This window comes from Rhinolophus hipposideros, assembly GCF_964194185.1.
Source record: "Rhinolophus hipposideros genome assembly, chromosome: 23".
Classification (NCBI taxonomy): Eukaryota; Metazoa; Chordata; class Mammalia; order Chiroptera; family Rhinolophidae; genus Rhinolophus; species Rhinolophus hipposideros.
Genome location: NC_138069.1, coordinates 6,322,595 through 6,343,422, shown reverse-complemented (window position 1 = coordinate 6,343,422; position 20,828 = coordinate 6,322,595). Strand labels below are relative to the sequence as shown.

The window sequence follows — 20,828 nt, the reverse complement described above, 5'->3', positions numbered from 1 at the left end:
AATTTGTGAGTATTTAAAATGGCTGAAAAATATTTCACATAACAAAAAAATATACAAGATAAATTATTTTCCCACCCAAATCTTTTCCTATGAACTTTCTTTTCTAAAACAGATATAACTCTGCAACTGTGGTAAAACTGATATACCTATATATTGTCAGTTACAATGTAATTTTATAAGACACTTTTGAAAGCAAAAAGGCACTGTGTCATAACCCTTACAGATGCACATTCTCAAGCAAAGTAATACCACTTCTGGGAATTTACCCTAAGCAATCACTGAAAAAAAAGAAAAATGCTAAACACAAAAAGATGTTCACTACACTATTATCTATAAGAGCACTGACTTAAATGCCTAAAACAAGGCAATGGTTAAATAAATTACAGCATGTTAACTCAAGAGACTCAGAAGTTACCAAAATGCTAATCATAAAGGCATGAAAATGATAAAGTGTGTAAAAGCTGAATGAGTATAATGGGGACTACTCAGCAATTTCTGGTTGTACATGTAAAGAACTTGGAAGTTGCCACTCTGTCCTAACAGTAAGTACAAAATTGAATAGACTGAAAAGTCAACAACTCTTCTTGGATCCCTGTGAGGGAAGGACACAGGACAAACTGCTGCCCTCAAGGTGGAGAGAGAGGGGAATACAGGTTCATGGCTTATCAGAGCAGATTCAATACTGGAAACTGCCACAGAAACCAGTGCCAGGGTAGGAAAACTATAATTGAAAAATTGCTGGAGGCTCAGTGTGGACAATTCTAAGAGTTAAAACCTCCAGGGGAACTCTCATAGGCGGCCCCCACACTTTTATGTGAGTTTTATCTTGAAGAGCTCAACCAGGTTCTCACAATAAATATGGAGGGAAATTCCCCTTGAGCATCGCATGGGGAGGGAAAAAGGAACTATTGTGAAATACGCCAGAGTACCTTGTTCTTTTTAACAAGATCTGTCCTAGGAGAAACTAGTTAACCAGAACTTGAATTGATCAGAGTCTAACTGACCCAGGAAAAGGGCAATACCAAACTCCAACCTACTCTAGCCATCCTGTCCCACCTAAGAGGAAAAGGAAAAAAACTGGAAACACTTGTGAAGTTCACAGTCCAGAGGCACAGGCTCACTGAAAGACTGAGACCTAATCATAGAACTACCAAATGCTTCAGCTTACCCCCATTACTAAAAGGCCTATTTACAGTAGTCTCTTTTACCTGGTACATCATGTCTAGCTATCAAGAAAAAATTACAAGACACACTAAAAGGCAAAACAAAAAACAAAAAAAAAAAACACAGAGTAAGCATCAGAACCAGAACCAGACATGGTAGAGATGTTGGAATTATCAGACTGGGAATTTAAAGCAACTATGATTAATATGCTAAAAGGCTCTAATGGATAAAGTAGAGAGCATGCAAGGCCAGATGGGCAATGTGAATAGAGATGTAAATCCTAAGAAAGAACCAAAGAGAAATGCTACAGATCAAAAACACACTAACAGAAATGAGGAATGTCTTCAATTAGTAGATTGAACACAACTGAGAAAAGAATCTGAGGTTGAGGATATAGTAATAGAAACCTCCAAAACGAGATAAAGAGAACAAAGACTGAAAAGAATAAAGCAGACTATCCAAGGACTGTGGGACAACTACAAAATGTGTAACACACACATCATGGAATTACCAGAGGGAAAAGAGAGAGAAGAGCAAAAGCAGTATGTGAAACAATGACGCAGAATTTCCCCCAAATTAATGTCAAATACTAAATCTTAGATCCAGAAAGCTCAGAGAACAAAAAATAGGAAAATATTTAAAAACATACAAAAACAACCCCTACACCTAGACACATCATTTTCAAACTATGGAAAATCGAACATAAAAAATTCTGAAGGAAGCCATAGGATAAAACATCTTACCTAAAGAGAGAAACAAAGATAAGAATCACATCTGACTTCACAGAAACGATGCAAGCAAAAGAGTGGAGAGAAATATACATTTATTGAGTTTTCATTTAGTTTTTCTTTGAGTTCCTCAGAGTAGAATTTATCTCAGAAATGCAAGGCTGATACAACATATGAAAATCAACTAATACACCAAATCAAGAGAATAAAAGACAAAACCCACACAATCATCTCAGCAGACACAGGAAAAGCATTTGACAAAATTGAACACCACTTCATGATAAACACATTTTTAAATGGTTAAAACAGTGTATTTTACGTTATGTGTATTTTAACACCATAAAAATTTTTTAATGAGCAAAGGATCTGAATAGACATTTCTCCAAAGATGATACACAAATGGCCAATAGGCACATGAAAAGATGCTCACCATCATTAGTCATGAGGGAAATGAAAATCACAACCACTACATTCCCACTAGCATGGCCATAACAACAAAAAGTAGCACTAGTAGTTTTGGCAGGGATGTGGAAGAACTGGAACCCTCATACAATGCTGGTGGAAACGTAACACGCTGTGGCCACTTTAGTAAGCAGTCTGGCAGTGTCTCCAATGATTAAATAGTGAGTTACCATATGAACCAATCATTCCACCTAAGTATATACCAAAAAGAATAAAAACCTATGTCCACACAAAAACTTGTACATGAATGTTCATAGCAACTTTAGTCATAATAGGCAAAGAGTAGGAAATAACCCAAATGTATATCAAATAATACATTTAAAAATGTGGTATAGCAATATATTGGAATAATATTTGACAATAAAGGAATAAAGTACTGATACAAGACAAAACATGGATAAACTTAAAAACATTAAGTAAAAAAAAGAAATCACACACAAAAAAACACATACTATGAGATTTCATTTATATGGAATATCCGTAACAGAGAAATCTATGGAGACGGAAAACAGATTTAGTAGTTACTCAGGGTTGGGTGAAATGAGGGCTCTGACTGACTGCTAAGTGTATGGGGTTTCTTTTTGGGGTGATGAAAATGTTCAGAATTAGACCGTGGTGATGTTTGCACAACACTGTTAATATATGAAAAACCACTGAACACTTTAAATGATGAATATATTGTATGATGAATTACATGGTGAGTTATATCGTAAAGCAATTACCATAAAGAAGGAGAAATAAAGACTTTCTCACACAAACAAAAAGAGAATTAGCAACTTGTCTACATTATAAGAAGTGATAAAGTAAGCTCTTACAGCAGAAAAAGAATATGATACTGGGATCTATGCAAAGAAATTTAGCCCTTGGGATAGCAAAAAGTACGTAATTCTTTATTTTTTATCTTCATTGTTCTAAAAGACAACTATCTAAAAGACAACTCTAAAAGAGTATCAATGTATTGTGTGTTTATAACATAAGCGAAAGTCAAATATATTGCAAAAATAGCACAAAAGAGGGCAGAAAGTAACTGGGAGTTACACAGTCTTTTACACTACACGTGAAGCAATTAACAGTATTTGACGGTGACTGATGTATTAAACTTGTGTATTGTAAACTCCAGGGCAACTACTGACCTTTTAAAAGACATATAAATACAAGTGAAATGGAATCATAAAATAATACTCAGCAAGTACAAAAAAGGACAGAAAAAGAAACAGTTGAACAAATCAACAGCTTTCAAAATGGTAGATTTTAATACAATTATGAATACAAATGTAAAAGAAGTTGTCAGCCTAGATAAAAAGATAAAAAGGACTGTCAGACTGGATAAAAAAAGCATGACTAAATAAACAAGTAAAACCCAGTTTGACTATAAAGATCCAGATTTTCCAACCAGCCAACTACCAACAGTCTACCAATGGTGGCAAAAATTTAACTTCAATTGATAAAGATTATCACATCTTAAAAAGTTAACTATTATCAATAATTTTCAAGTCTGACAGTAAGTTGAATACATTCAACAAATATAACCATAGTGACTACCACCTCTAGATGTAATTATGTGATGTAACAAAGAGCTGTTTTGATTAATTTTACAAGGCTGAGAATTATACCTTAAATCACCAAAACTCAAGTTTATAGTGAAAAAAAGCCTTGTTTATCTTCAATCAACTGTTGTAATAATTTCAACTAGTTATCATACGTACTTTTTGAAAAATTCACTTACATACTTGAACATTTCACATCACATTAAAATGCAAAAATGTAATTATTATTAGCCTCCGTGTCCCAATCTAGCCAGCTCGCAGGGGTCCGAGGAGCTGTGCCTTGAACCACCCCCTCCAGCCCTCACCCCCTGCCTACTTAGCACTGGAAGTGGTGAGGAGTGGGCCACTGCCTGCAGAAGGCACTCGGACTCTGCAGTGCACCATGCCCTGGCCACTGCAACCCTGGGGGCTGAGGGTGGGCATTGTCCAGACGCTGGTACCAGCCCACCCCCGCTCTGCTCTCAGTGGATAAATTCACAAACGTTAATGGATAACAATAGAAAATGTCACTGAAACAGTGGGAAACAACAGTTTTGCATAGGAAGCTTTGGAAGATGTTGTTTACTATAGTCTCCCTGAAGTTGGGACAAAATTGAACAAGATGAGTTTGGTGCTTTGGAAAGTGTGAAATCTGCTAGTGAACTCTGTTCTCTATCAGGAGCAATAACTGAAATTAACGAAGCTTTTGCATAAAATCCAGGTCTTGTCAACAAATCTTGTTATGAAGATGGCTGGTTGATTAAAATGACATTGAGTTACCCTTCAGAGCTAGATGAACTAAGGAATGAAGAAGCATGTGAAAAACACATAAAAATCTATTAAAGAATGAAAATGGAACCCCGCCCCCCCCAATCAACTAGCATGAAACAACTTTAAATAAGTATCTTCACAATTGATCAAAACCATCAACAAAGGATTTTTGTGATATTGTAATTTATAATAATAAATATATATTTAGTCTTTGTTCCCTGGCACAGAGCTCCTAAAACTCTTGAATTTCCTAAGTGAAAAGAGCAATAAAGGTATATTTTGTTATTCATAACAAACCCCTCTCAAACACTCCTGAGTTTATGTTAATGAGCTTACTTTTGGAAAGCCCTAAAGGACAGAGGCTGGTTACCAGGAGAACCAACCATTGTGATTAGAGATTTGGAACTTATAGCCCCACCCCCAACCTCCATGGAGGGGAAAGGGGCTGATTGAAGGTTGAATTAACCACCAATGTCCAATGATTTAGTCATCATACATGCATTAATGAAGCCTCCATAAATATCCTTCAACTACAGGGTTTGGAAAGCTTCCGGACTGGTGAACATGTAGAGGTACTGAGAGGGTGGCACTCCTGGAGAGGGCATGAAAGCTTCACACCCTTACCCCCATATCTTGCCCTAGGCATCTCTTGTATGTGACTGTTCCTGAGTCATAGCCTTTAAAAAAAAAATAAAAAATAGAATGCAGTCATCTAATAAGTAAACTGTTTCCTTGAGTTCTGTAAGCCATTCTAGCAAATAAAGAGGAAGTCATGGAAACTTCTAATTTAGAGCCAGACGGTCAAAGCAGAGGTAACAACCTGGACTTGCAACTGCTGTGTGAAGTAGGGGTAGTCCTGTGGGACCGAGCCCCTAATTTGGGGGATCTGATACTATCCCTCGGTGTGGGGGAAAAACCCTACACATCTGATGACCAGAGTGAAATACTGGGAGGAAACACACAGAAGAGATTTTCCCTTACAATTTTACTAAGTCAGGTTCTAAGTAAGTCGAATTATCTCCATTTTATTGACAAAGAAACAGAGGTGGGCTGAAAGCAGGGATTTGCCTGAAATCCACATAGTAAGGGCTGAAGCAAGGATTCAAATCCAAATGTGGCTAACTCTACAGGTCACTTTAAGGAAGGCACAGCTCACAGTAGCCCAGGCGGGGATCGAACCGGCAACCTTGGTGCTACCAGCACCACACAGCCACCCCTAAAGGTCACATTTTTAATTTTCACGTTCTGCCTCTAATAAGTCAATCGTATAAGCTACAGGTAATTGTGACTCCTAAAAATTTTAACAGAATCCAGAATAAAGAGGAAGCACATACATCCTTATTCAGAGAAATCTCTTCCTAATGAAGAAACTAGTGTCAATTCTATGACTGTTGCAATTTCTAAACCATTCTTAACACAGAAATAAAAACATACGTGCAATTTTTCTTTTAGCCAAACACTTTGCTCTATTCGACTGTTTTGTCTTCGTTTTCTGCAATCCATTCTCCTCCTTCGGTTCCTGTTGCAAAACAAGAAATAGGATCAGGATAGCTACCATTAAAAGTAGTACTCTTTCAATCTCTTCTATAGCTGAGGCCGCTAAACCTCTGAAGAAACAGTGGTTGTAAATGTTCACAGAAAAATATTAGTAAAATATCCTTTACGGTACAAAAAAATATAGATCTAATACCAGTAAGTACCATAGAAATAAAAATTTTAAATATATTCACATTATTATGTGTCATATACACGCTCATGTAAAAACTGGTCATTCTGCAAAATAGCAGTAAGCACGCACCCAAGTTCAGAAAAAGCTTGATTCAAGGTTTAAAAATCAGTAATGTTTTAACTCTACATATTCATTTATTTTAAATCTGTACTTAACAAAAGAACAGAACAACTGAGGGAAAGTAGGCAACCTTTTGTCAGATAAGGGGCTAATTTTCCTTATACATGTGCCGCATAAAGACATTTCGGTCAAAGACAGACAGCGTACATGACATAAGATTACAATGGAGCTGAAAAGTCCTATCACTGAGTGACATCAGAGCCATGGTAACGTCGTACACAACCAATTACACGATTGTGGTAATGGTGTAAAACAAATCTACCGTGCTGCTCATCGTAAAAATGCATAGTACAGACAATGCGTACAGTACATGATACTTGATCACAACAAACAACTATGTTACTGGTTTATATATTTACTATACTTTTCATTGTTACTTTATTTACTTATTTATTTTTAAAATTTTATTGGGGAAGGGGCACAGGACTTCATTGGGGAACAGTGTGTTTTTCCCAGGACCCATCAGCTCCAAGTTGCCATTTTTCAAACTTAGTTGCTGGGGGCGCAGCCCACCATCCCTTGCGGGAGTCGAACCGGCAACCTTGTGGTTGAGAGCACGCACTCCAACCAACTGAGTCATCTAGCCGCCCAGGAGCTCAGCGGCAGCTCATTGTGTTCATTCTAGTTGCAGAGGGGGGCAGCTCACTGGCCCGTGTGGGAATCGAACCGGCAACAACGTTGCCCAGAGTTCACACTCTAACCAACTGAATGTACTCTTTCTACTTATAAAAAAAGCAGCTTTCCGTAAAACAGTATGCTGTGTTACACCAGCAGCAGCCTCCTGACTGCGTCATTTTATCTTATGATTGATGAATCTGGTGTTGTTTTGTCCAGTAACATGCTATACAGGCTTGTGGCCCAGCAGGCTACACCACATAGCCTAGGTGTAGCAGACTATCCCGCCTAAGTGTGTGTAAGTCCATTCTATGATACGCACACAACAAGGAAATCTCCTAACCACGCATTTCTCAGAATGTGTCCTGTCATCAAGTGGCGCATGACTATATAAAAGCGCACTTAAAATCAATAAAAAGACCAATATTTTGCCTCTGCCCATAGGAAAGAACATGATAAGACACTTCATAGAAAAACATACACAGGGGCTCATAAATATATGGGAAGATGCTCAACTTCATTTTGGAAATGCAAATCAAAACAATTATATAGATATTATTTCCTTTTACCTATACTAGTAGTAAAAATGAAAATGTTTTATAAAACACTTACTGTGGGAAAACAGGTACTCTCATACCATTGATGGGATAAAATGGATGCAATGTTTAGAGGGTAAATTAGCAATAACCTCTAAAATCATATACAGACTCTGTCCAGCAATACATTTCAAGGAATTGATCCTACATATACGCTCACACATTACCACAAAGACATGAGCACAATTACGTTCCAAGTAGAATGTTTTGTCATTATAAGACTGTAAACCACCTCAATCAATGCTACTCTAAGTATGATTTACAAATGGGTGACAATCAGCAAACTGCTTGTTATTGGGCTGCAATAAAATAAGCACAGAAATTGAGAATAAGCACTTAGAAACTTTTACAGCAATTTGACATTGCTACAACATCCATGCACATGATAAGAGGACTTCTATGGTGAAAGCTGCAGACTAGTCATTCACAAAAGGACCAAATTATAATTTGTGATATTTTAAGCTTAGTTATTTATGAAAATCTAAAGTATATAAATATCTGAAAAAATGTAGACATAACTTATGATATTAACTATAATTTTCATTTTTAATCAAGCCTATTTTTTAAATCATACTTTAATACTATTTGCTAAACAAGAAAAGTAAAGCTCATATTATTTATTTTTAATCCTAATTTACAGATTTCGAAACAGCTTCAGTGGATTTTTGTCAGAGGCAAATCTTTTCGAATGTAGCAGTAAAACAACCGATGATCTAAGTGATTGTGAAGAAATAAAGAGCAAAAGTTTCGTTCTAGTTTTAGTTTTCCACCCACAATTTATGAAGTATAACAATCAGAGTATCTTATTTCTAAATATACACTGACTAATGAAACTATCAAAACTTAAACATTTATCTACAAAACAAAAGAATAAGTTCAAAATCAAAAGAATTCTATGAAAGAGTATTGAATTAATAAGCTGACACAGATGCTTAATGTTTCATATATAATTAGTACTTTGTAGATTTCTTATAAATACTAGATTTATTAAGATCAAAAAATTATATACAATTGTCAAGAAATTAGTAAAAGAGCAAAGCTATCAACTTGGAAATGCTGGGTGAATCTGGCAAAGAAGGTAGCTCAAGTACCATATTCTTAGGACAACACAGCTTGACATTTTCAAGAAGTAGATCATGATAGAGAAGACCGATTAATAAAACAAAGCTAGCAACGTAATTTTCATTGCAACTTCATGAATGTACAGATTCTGGCAACACGGAATACTTTTAGGAAATGTGTAATGAGCTTGATGGTAGAAAAATTCTTTCAGCCTCATTTCTGACAAACTTAACTACATTTTGAACTGTTTAAAACCAACCATAAAGAATTAAACTTTTAAAGTTTATGTAGCCAGAAGTAATAACAGGAAAATTTCCTAGATTAAGGAGCCTGTGCCAGAATGTTAATCAATGTACTAATTCCATTACTGAAAAAAGTGTCAGCTAAATACTGTGCATAGCAGAAATTGTACATTACATAAAGATTAAGGCTAACGCATTCAATTCAAGAAAATTCTCTTGGGCCGGCCTGGTGACTCAGGCGGTTAGAGCTCCATGCTCCTAACTCTGAGGGCTGCCGGTTTGATTCCCACATGGGCCAGTGGGCTCTCAACCACAAGGTTGCTGGTTCAACTCTTCGAGTCCCGCAAGGGATGGTGGGCTGTACCCCGGCAACTAGAAAACAGCAACTGGACCTGGAGCTGAGCTGTGCCCTCCACAACTAAGACTGAAAGGACAACACCTTGAAGCTGAACGGCACCTTCCACAACTAAGATTGAAAGGACAACAACTTAACTTGGAAAAAAGGCCTGGAAGTACACATTGTTCCCCAATAAAGTCCTGTTCCCCTTCACCAATAAAATCTTTAAAAAAAAAAAAAAGAAAAAAGAAAATTCTCTTTATTGTGTGATTATGTAAATGGATCATAAACAACTGTTATTACTTGATGAGATATAAGATATTACTAAAGGAAAAAGTTCTGTGGAGAATTCTGAACTACAAAATGAATGCTTAGCATTTCTGCAACTTCTTTAAGATGTAAGTGGAAAGCAAGACTTGTTTATTTGTCTGATATCTTCAGTATTTTCAATAAACTTAATGCTCCCATGCAAGGGAGGAATTCAATGGCAGATAAGATCAAAGGCCAGAAATAAAAGATTATTAGAAGAATATTCTGCATCTTGTGGTATGTTCTATAATTTTATAACAAACATCAATAAAATACATGGTAATCTTGACATTACACATCTACAAATAGTTATTATCTAAGACCTTACAAATTTGACAGAACCTTTTGAATTTTATGTGACTTCAAAAAAATTAGCCTATAGGAAATTCATGGATCTCAATATCATTTCTTTCAAAAGATAACTGAAATGTAACTATAACTTTACAGGAAAAATTGCTGGGAACTGGCTACCAAGAAGGATCAAAGATGAATTTTGAAATACAGGATTCCAGGGGTTGCCGGTTCGATTCCCACATGGGTAAGTGAGCTGTGCCCTCCACAACTAGATTGAAGACAACCAGCTGCCGCTGAGCTTCCAGAGGGGCGGCCGAATGGCTCAGCTGGTTAGAGTGCGAGCTCTCAACAAGGTTCCTGGTGCAATTCCCATCCATTGGATGATGGGTTGAGCCCCCTGCAACTAAAGATTGAAAACAGCGACTGGACTTGGAGCTGAGCTGCGCTCTCCTCAACTACTCTGAAGGACAACGACTTGGAGCTGATGGGCCCTGGAGAAACACACTATACCCCAATATTCCCCAATAAAATTTATTTTAAAAAAATACAGTCCTGTTCCCCTTCCCCAATAAAATTTTGAATAACAATTTAAAATTGTCATTTTGAATAACAATTAAACAATGTCATTTTGAATAACAATTTTAAATACCACAATCCTATTGAAAGTGCTTAAAAATTCTTCTTCCTGTTCCAGTAAGATGGTAGATTTTAATTAAAGTACAGCAATAATTTTTTAAATATAAGTAGTCTAAACACACCAGTTTTAAAAGAGTAATAATTGTCAGATGGTATAAAAATTGACCAAATCATGTGCTGTCTACAAGACAACCAATTAAAATATAAAGACATAGACAGGTTAAAAGTTAAAATACCAACAATGGTGCAGGGAAACTAGATACCCACATGCAAAAGAGGAAAGTTGGACCCCTATCTTATACCATATACAAAAGCTAACAAAAAATGAATCAAAGACCTAAATGTGAAAGATAAAATTTTAAAATTCTTAGAAGAAAGCATGGGGGAAAGCTTCATGACGATGGGTTAGGCAATGACTTCTTGGATATCACACCAAAACCACAAGCAACAAAATAAAAAACAGATAAACTGAAGTATTTCAAAATTTAAATCTACTGTGCATCAAAGGACACTATCAATGGAGTGCAAAGGCAACTACAGAATGGAAACACAAGTACAAATCATTTACCCGATAAGGTGTTTATATCCACAATATATAAAGAACTACAACAACAGTGAATACACTTAATGTCACTGAACAATTACCTTTAAAAATGGTTAAAATGGTAAATTTTATGTTATGTACATAGGGTGCCAAAAAAGTACATACATTTAAAGAAAGGAAAAAATTGTATTAAAATTGAAATAATATATACCGATAACAAAAGATGAATACAAGTATGTGTATACATTTTTTTGGCACCTCTGGTATATATTAGAACTACACACGCACACTACTATCGCACATCATATACAAAAATTAGCTCAAAATGGATCAAAGATGTACATGTAAGAACTAAAACAATAAAGATCTTAGGGATCAATCTCCAAAAGCACAAGCAACAAAGAAAAAAAATGGATAAACTGGACTTCATCAAAATTTTGGACTTTTGTGCATCAAAGGACACCATAAAGAAAGTAAAGATAACTCAAAGAAGGAAAGCAAATAGCTGCAAATCATATATGAGGGGTTTAATATCCATAAGATAAAAAATATTTCCCACTCAACAACCAAAAAAAAAGACAGGCAATGCAATTTATAAATGGTCAAAGGACTTGAATAGACATTTCTCCAAAGATATACAAATGGCCAACAAGCACATAAAAGGATAATATCATTAGCCACTAGGGAAATGCAAATCAAAATCAATGAGATACCACTATATACTCAATTGGGTGGTTATAATATTTTCAACAGAAAATAAGTGTTGGCTAACACAGAGAAATTGGAACCCTAGTATTGTTGATAGGAATGGAAAGTGGTGTGCAAGTTGTAAAAAAATAATAATAAAAGGAATGAAGTACTGATACGTGCTATAGTATGCGTGAACCTTAAAAACGTGTGTTAAGTGAAGGAAGCCAGCCACAAAGCCCATGTATTGTATGATTCCATTTACAGGACATGCCCAGAATCGGGAAATCCATAGACACAGACAGCAGGTTCGTGCTGTCCTGGGGCTGGGAGTTTGGGGGAAAATGCAGAACGACTGCTAATAAGAACAGATTTCATTTTTGGTTCCCAAAAATGTTCTGAAATTGATTGTGGTGATGGCCGTACAACTCTGGACATACTGAAAACCACTGAATTATACCTGAAATTAGTGAATTATGTAATATGTCATACCTCAATAAAGGTGTTACATTGAAACAAAAAAGGATGTCGCCAGCAGTCAGGACGGACATTGGAGGTGTGAGGGTAGCGGAGAAGATGAGAAATAATCCCCGGGAAGTGCAACAACACCCTGTGCCAACAGACCGGCACCGCCAGGCAGGGCTGAGGAGCCACCTGAAGGCTGCGGGCGGCACTGCGCTGCTGCTTAGGTAGAAACAGAACAGTGGAGGGTTGGACTGAACCAAAATTGGGTTTTGCAGGGAGTACGAGAGAAATTAGAAATAAGCTGAGAGCATATTCAAGGGAATTGTTGATATGGTAACCGTGAGGTCTAAGTTAGGTAAGAGGGAAAGTGAGCGCATGACAGGGTCATGGACAGTGAAAAGGTGACCGTCTGGAGTTAGACGTCCTCGAGGGCTGAAGGATCACTGGAGTTAGGCTACTAGAGGGAGTGAGCTGGCAAGACTGGTGGCGGCGGTGATAAGAGAATAGACATCTGAAACTGAGACCTTGCAAGTGGCACGATTGCTGACAGGCTCCACCAGGGTTCCTCACTGGAAGTACGGAACACGGAAGATGAACAGAACAGACTGTTGTGACCTTACTTCTCCCAAGGATGGTACAAAACTGGTACCAGCCACTTTAGATGCAGACGGTGCCACAGGGCATTAGGCTGACTCCTCTCTCAGCACCTGACCTGAGAAAGGCTGAGATAAGAGGTGTGATCCAGGGGAGCAGACAGCCGAGAGGTCGAGGAACTGAGAGGCCAGAGTATCGGACAGATCCTACCTTAGGTCGAACCTACAAAAACTGCAGCTGCCTGCGCTTCAGTCCCATACAGTGTGGATTGAAGTCACAAGAATGATGGCAGGCGTGGTGAAGAGAAAGACGGTGAGTGACGTGTGAAAACTTTCAGTGAATGGCCGGGCTGGGACGTGTGGGTGGCTGGTGGGGGGCAGGTGACCAGGAAGATCGGAGATGACTGCATCAGGGTCGGGTAGCACAATGATTTGTGCTCACACTAGATTTTTCCCGTCGCCTGGAAGCAACAGAGGAGTAAGAGGATATATACCCCACCCCCAGCCAGTAGTACTGTGATGTTTGGAAGAAGAAACAAGCCAGGACTTGAGAAGGTCCACGGAGAAGCACTATCCTCAGAGGATCTTTCAGTGAGAACAAGACGACAAAGGAAACTTTCAGAGGACGTTGGGAACGGTGGGAATTTTATTGATCCCTGACAGGAATTCCAGAGGGAGAGTAAGAATAGGCGATGGAGTCAGATCAGAAAATCCCCCCAGGTGACAGATTAGAGTCAGGCGGGGATGAGACTCTAGGTGATGACAGATGCCAGGGAGGCTTGGATTTCTCGTGGTGTCCCAGGTAAAGAGACTTAAGGCATGATAATATTAGTGCTGGTTATCTCTTAAAGGAGCAGTGCAAGCCAGTGGACCTGTCTGTATTTGTGGGTCAAATATGGAAGCGAGGACTAGTCACATGTGGCCGTTGAGCAGTTGAAATGAGACTGAAGCAACACCCCAAATATGAAAAGAACGTTAGTGAACTGTGGGACTATTCTAAGTCGCTTAATATACAGTCTCTGTAGGGGGTAAGGGGCAGGAAAAATATTTGATCGAGTAATGGCTGATAATATTTCAAACTGATTAAAATTATAAATCAAGAGATCCAGGAAGTTCAATGAACCACAGGAACAAGAAATACCATAAATTTAAAAAGCACATCACAATAAAATTGTCTAAAACCAGTGATAAAGATAAAATCTTAAAACCATCCAGAGAAAATAGACATGTACAGAGGGAAACATAAGGGTTACATCAGATTTCTTGTTGGTAACAATACAAGCAAGAAAACGGTGGAGCCAAATCTTTTAAAATACAGAAAGAAAAAAGTATCAACCTAAAATTCTACACCCAGAAAACTCTTCTAAAAATTAAGGTTACTAAATGTAATATGGTATCCTGAATTAGATCCTAGAACAGAAAAAAAGGTAGTAGTGGAAAAACAGATGAAACCAAATAAAGTGTGAAGTTTAGTTAATAGTAATGCACCAATTTTAATGTCTTAGTTCTGAGAAATGTACTGTAGTAATGTAAGATGTTACCTTAAATTAAAATCAGCTATATACCCAGAAGCATTTTTTCCCAGCCTTTAGCTTAGGCACTGCTTCAATGTTTTTGTACAAAAAATAGCTTATTGATTCAGTAAATATGTTCTATCTCTTCAAATTCTTTTGCAGATATTAACATCGAAGATTTTAATCTAAAGTTATTATGTTTGTAAGTCTTCAAACTACTAATACTTAAAATTTTTCATTTTTTGTATGTTTATTAATTTAACATTTATTCAACATTCAACATCACTGAGCACCTTGCTATTTAGTCAGATACTATTTTAGAGGTTGGAGATAACAGCGATGAGAAACACGAACTTGCTGTTCTTATGGAACGTATATTTTAGTGAACCTTTTCTTAGTTAAGAGCATTAAACATATTTTCCTTTGGTACTATAAGCCGTAAACCTTTTTAAAACTTGGCCAACTAATCACTGTCTTTCAAGTTGTTTTTCCAACTTGATTTAAATGGTTAAAAACAGATTGTTCAGGAATTTTACAAACAGCTCCAACCTCAATTGTCCTATCTCTAGGTCTCCCCAACCATAGAAATAATCCAGAAGTTTTGTCATTTGAACATCCAAACTATTCCAAGACTTTCTTATACCCTGAAGATTATAAAAATTCTGTGTTAGACTATGTCTTAATTTTTGTTTCAGAACATTGTCACCAAATGGATGACAACAATGCTTCTGTATTTGGTATCTGTTGAGACTAGAAACAATTAAAGTGTATTTATGACTTTCCCTACAAAGTCCTTTTTAGTATTTTAGAGATAGCATAATAATTAAATTCTTGAGTATGTAATTAATATTTTTGGAGGTTTTAAACTACCAATTCAATTTAATAGGTATACGACTATTCTGGTTATCTTTTATTCTTGAGTAACCTTTGGTAGTTTGTCTTTCAAGAAATTTATCCAAGTCTCAGTTGTCGGATTTATGTGCACAGAGTTTTTGTAATATTCCCTTATTTCCTTTTCATGTTTGAGAGTCTATAATAATCACCCTCTTTCATTCCCAGTATTTTTCTTTTTCTTTGTCAATCAGGCTAGAGGTCCATCAATTTTATTGATCCTTAGAAAGAATCAGCTTTTGTTAGCTGTAGATTTTTCATAGATGCTTTTTATCAGATTGAAGTTCTCTTCTGCTCCTAGTTGCTGAGAGTTCTAATCAAAAATGGATACTGGATTTTGTCAAAGTTTTTTCTCCATGTATTGAGATGAACTTATAAATTTTCTTTTTTAGTTTGATAATGGTGAATTACATTGATCTTTCAATGTTAAACAAATACAGAATTCTTGGGATAAACTCCACTTGCTCATGATGTATTATCCTTTTCAATATTGTTGGATTTGATTTGCTAAAATTTTATTTAGGATTTTAGTAGCTATGTTCATGAGGGTTATTGGTCTGTAGGTTTCTTTTCTTAAAATGTCTTTGTCTGCTTTTGAAGTCAGGGCTAGTTTGGCTGTATTAGAATGAGTTGGGAGATACATCTTCAGTTGTTTGTAAGAGTTTCAGTAGAACCGGTATTATTTCTAACTTAAAGGTTTGATAGAATTTACCAGTAAAGTCATCTGGGCTTGAAGCTTTGTTTATGTGAAGGACTTCAATAATTTCCATTTTATTAATACACATAAGGCTATTCAAGTTACCTCTTTCTTGTATGAGTTTTGCTTGTATCTTTCAAGGAACTTGTCTATTTCAACTACATTGTTCAATTTCTTGACATAAAGTTGTTTACAACACTCCCTTATCCTTTTTGTAAAATCTGTGGAATGAATACTGGTATCACTTCTCTCATTCCTTATATAGATCGTTTCTTTTTAATCCTCATCAGTCTGGTTTATCACTTCTGCCTTCATTGATTTTCTGTTTTGTTTTATTTATTTCCACTTTGATCTTTATTATTTTTTTTCTTCTGCTTACTTTCTTTTTCTGATTCTATTCCTTAATGTGAAGGCTAAGGTCATTAATTGGAGACATTTTTTCTTTTCTAACATAGGTGTTTAATGCTATAATTTCCCCTTAAGTGCTACTAAAGTGTCCTACAAATTTTTAACATGTTGTGTTTCCATTTGCATTTAATTCAAAATACCTTCTAATGTCCCTTTTGATTTCTTCTTTGACCTGTCGGTTATTTAGAAGTATGGTATTTCCAAATATTTAAAAATTTTTCTACAGATTTTTGTTATTAATTTAATTCCATTGGTCAGCTGTATACTTTGTACAATTTGAATCCTTTTAAAATTGATGGAGGGCCGGCCCAGTGGCTCAGGTGGTTGGAGCGCCCAGTTCCTAACGCCGCCGAGATTGCCAGTTCAATTCCCACGTGGGCCAGTGAGCAGTGCCCTCTACAGCTAAGATTGTGAACAACAGCTCTCCCAGGAGCTGGGCTGCCATGAGCAGCCAGAAGTTGGAGTGAGCTGCCCTGGGCCGCTGAGGGGGGCCATGGGCTGCTGTGTGCTGCCGTGGGCTACTGTGTGCCGCCATTAGCGGCCGGTGGCCAGAGTGAGTGGCCAGCAGACGGTGAGAGCTGCCGTGAGCATCTGCCGTGAGCGTCCCACCAACAACTGGAGACCGACTGCCTCAGCCAGGGAAAAGCACAAGGCTCATAATACCAGCTTGGGCCACGGAGCTGTGTCCTACACAACTAGACTGAGAAACATCTGGAAGGGGAGAGAGGGGGGAGGTGGAACAAAGGGGAAAAAAGAACATCTTCAAAAAAAAAAAAACAATTGATGGAAACTGTTTTTATGGCCCACAATATCATTCATCTTGGTTAATAGTCTGTGTGTACTTGAGAGGAATGTGTATATTGGGTGGTGTTTTCTGTAAATGTCAACCTGATCAAGTTAGTTGATAGGGTTGTCAAACCTATATCCTTACTGATATTCTGCTATTATTTTGAGGGCGGTAGTAAAGGTTTTTACTGTAATTGTAGATTTGTCTATTTCTTCTTTTAGTTCTACCAGTTTTTGTTTCATGTATTTTTAAGTTTTGCTATTAGGTGTGTAAACATTTAGGATTTTTACCTTTTCTTGATAATTGACCCCTTTATCATTATGAAATAACTTTTTTTAATCACTGGCAATATTCTTTACTCTGACATCTACTTCTTTTTTTCCTGAATAAAGTTATTAAATAATATGTATAGCAAACATAGTAATTCAACACCTCTGTCAAATCAATCCACTACAATAAAGAAAAATAAATGAACAGAAAAACCTGTCTCTGCACAGTACATGTTCTTGGTGTGTAATTTAAATGGCAATACTTTAAATTAGTTGGTTATATGCCAAGTTATTTTTCTTTCAAAATATCTTTTTTGTAGTAACCTATTCTAGCAATAGGACTTAATACTGTTTCAAATAAATAGAAATGTCAAACCAAACCAAACAAAAAAACTCAGAAACCAAAAAACTGTAACTGAGATAATAGTTAATGACATCCACTTCTTATGGCATTAATATGGCTACTCCAGTTTTCTTTTTTTTTGATAGGAAAAGTCTTTAGTGAAACAAGCTTACATGTTAACATTTATGACTTAACTAGAATAAATCTGTTCAAATTAAAATTGTATTAAGGACCAAACACAGAAGGACTGGTTTGTATAATTTCTTTAAAATAATGGATCCTAGTTCCGTTTTATGACCTCTGAAAAGCAAAACATCCCATTATTGAAATAATTCAGATTTTCCATCTGTAGATGAAAACAGTTATCCATGAGATAAAAACATACAATACACGTCACATGCAAACGCTTTTTATTTGTAATTTAAAAAACACAGGCCTGTAATTATCTGTCTTACATTAAGCTATTTCCCCACATTTAGTTTTACAACATGAAATGTATCTTTTAGTTATTGAACATTACCAAATGACCTAATATTCAAAACGGTATTTTAGAAACACTATCCTTTGGTTAACATAATCCATTAATTTGTTTTAACATTGGTTTATCCTGATTTAGTTCACATGTTTACATATAGACTATCAAAGTACTAGTCACTCTTTCTTCACTGCCATGAAGAAATGAGTATTTCCATTCTTTTTAACCCTGTTCACATACATGATGCAGAAATGAGAATAAAATTCCCTTCTAATACAGCCATATTTTCAGATAGGTTAGTCTCCTTATATGATATTTAGATTGACTATACAAGCATCATGGATTTTTTTTTTCCAATTAAAAAATACTACTTAAATGACTTTGTTAATGTGTGACTTTAAAACAAAATAGACTTTTATCATTTCGTTTTGAATTTTATCTACCATGTTTACATAGGCTCTTAGATGATTGATTTCAAGAAGATTAATAACCTTAGAGCCAGATTCATTCTTACATATAACCCATTCTGCTCTTTTTGGGAAAAGTCACGTGATTTTCTGAATGCCAAGGCATAAAATTAATTATCTTTAAAAACACATGCATTTTTTACTTTGTAAAGTTGTCACTTCAACCTAAGTTGGTTTACTGGTTGTGACATAGAAAGACATACATACTACACACATTGTTACAGAGAAGTGGGGATAATGTAACACAGAGTAGAGTGGGAGATTATAAATGAACTTTTGATGAAAGGAGAGGGTCAGTACTTATATATAGAAGTAATATTTTATCTATCATAAAAATTTTCAACTTCTAGAAAACACATGAATGAAAAGACAGTTTGTAAATCCAAATTTTTAAAAACTATGCACAAAAACTACAGTATTTGGGGGAAAGGTTTATACAAGTAGTTTTTAAAATATTTTTTTCTATATGGTGATGGAAGGAGAACTGACTCTGGGTGGTGAACACACAATGGGATTTATTGATGATGTAATACGGAATTGTACACCTGAAATTATGTAATTTCATTAACAATTGTCACCCCAATAAATAAATTTAAAAAAAAATGTTGCAATCATAAAAATATATATATATTTTTTTTCTACTATCAATTACACATTAACATATACACACTAATTGAAAATATGCCAGAACCATAATTCTGAGCAGTGTATCATTTTCTAAATGGATTGTCCACTTTTCTACTATATGATGTAGCTGTTAATTTTACAGAAGTATAATTAGCTGTTTACTTTTAAGCAAAGTAAAAGGATTGTCTCCCTCAAACTAAGTTTTAAACATCAAAACCTATGCCTATAAATTTTAAAACTTTTAACAGTCTCAATATTTCAACTGAAAAGTATTGTAAATTTAAATGTACTTTATATTACAGGTGCATCAACTTAGTTATTTAGTGTAGAATCCTTCAAAGACTTTTCTATCTCTTTACTGGATGATTTTTTCTTAATGCTGGCTTCGTGCCTGTGTTTGCTTTTTTTGTTATTTCCAATGTGTTGTGGCTATCAAACCTTCTTTTGACCTGTATTACCATGGTATTTCTTTTTCCATCCTCTTATTTTAAATCTATTTGTATCTTTACATTTCAAGTGCATTCTTGTAGGGTGCATATATAGCTGAGTCTTGCTTTAGTATCCAGTCTGATCTCTGCCTTTAATTTGGGTGATTAGATCATTCATGTTTTGTGATTATGAATATGATTAGCTATGAGTTTGTCCTCTTGCCATTTGTTTTCAAGTTGTTCTATCTGTTCTGTATGTCCTTTTTTTGACATTTTTGGGAGGGCCTTCTTTTGGATTAATCAAGTATTATTTTACAATCCCATTTAATCTACCTTTTTGACATGCTAGCTATAACTGTTATTTTAGCAATTTAGGGGTTTTAGTATGCATATTTAGCCCATCACAGTCTACTATCAAGTGATATCATACTATTTCATGTATTAATACTCCCTGAACTTTGTTAGTATGCATTTTACTTGTACATGTATTATAAACTCCATGATACATTTTTATTTTGTTTAAATAGGCAGTTTTTCTTTTAAAGATAAACAATCTTACATTTTTATCGTGTAGTTTTCATTTTTGGTGTTCTTCATTCCTTATGTAACTCCATATTTACATCTGGTATCATGTTTGTTTTGGTCTAATTGGGCTGCCATAACAAAATACCGTAGATTAGGTGGCTTTAACAGAAATTTATTTTCTCACAGTTCTGGAGACTAGAAGTCCAAGATTAAGGTGCCAGCAGGGTCAATCTTTGGTGAGGATTCTCTCTGAAGGTTGTAGATGGCTACCTTCTCACTGTGTACTCATATGCTCCCCCCACCCCCACGTGCACTGGGAGAGAGAGAACAAGCTTTCTGGTATATCTTCCTATAGGGGCATTAATCCCATCATGAGGGCACACCATCCTGACCTCATCTAACTATAATTACCCTCAAAGGAGACAATTCTAAATACCATCACGTTGGAGGTTAGTACTTCAACATACAAATATTTTGAGGAGGAAATAATCCAGTCCACAGCAGTGTTCCTGCTGCC

General features: G+C 36.0%; 1 protein-coding gene across 2 annotated transcripts in view; it reads right to left on the bottom strand.

Annotated features, from left to right (window-relative positions):
- The window catches only part of UIMC1 (ubiquitin interaction motif containing 1), a 95,889-nt gene that overhangs the window by 59,979 nt on the left and 15,082 nt on the right, over positions 1–20,828 (bottom strand). For both annotated transcript variants that reach the window (XM_081036214.1, XM_081036215.1), the window contains exon 3: positions 6,086–6,170. In XM_081036214.1, the coding sequence (XP_080892340.1) occupies positions 6,086–6,170 (85 nt within the window). The remainder of the gene's footprint in view (positions 1–6,085; positions 6,171–20,828) is intronic.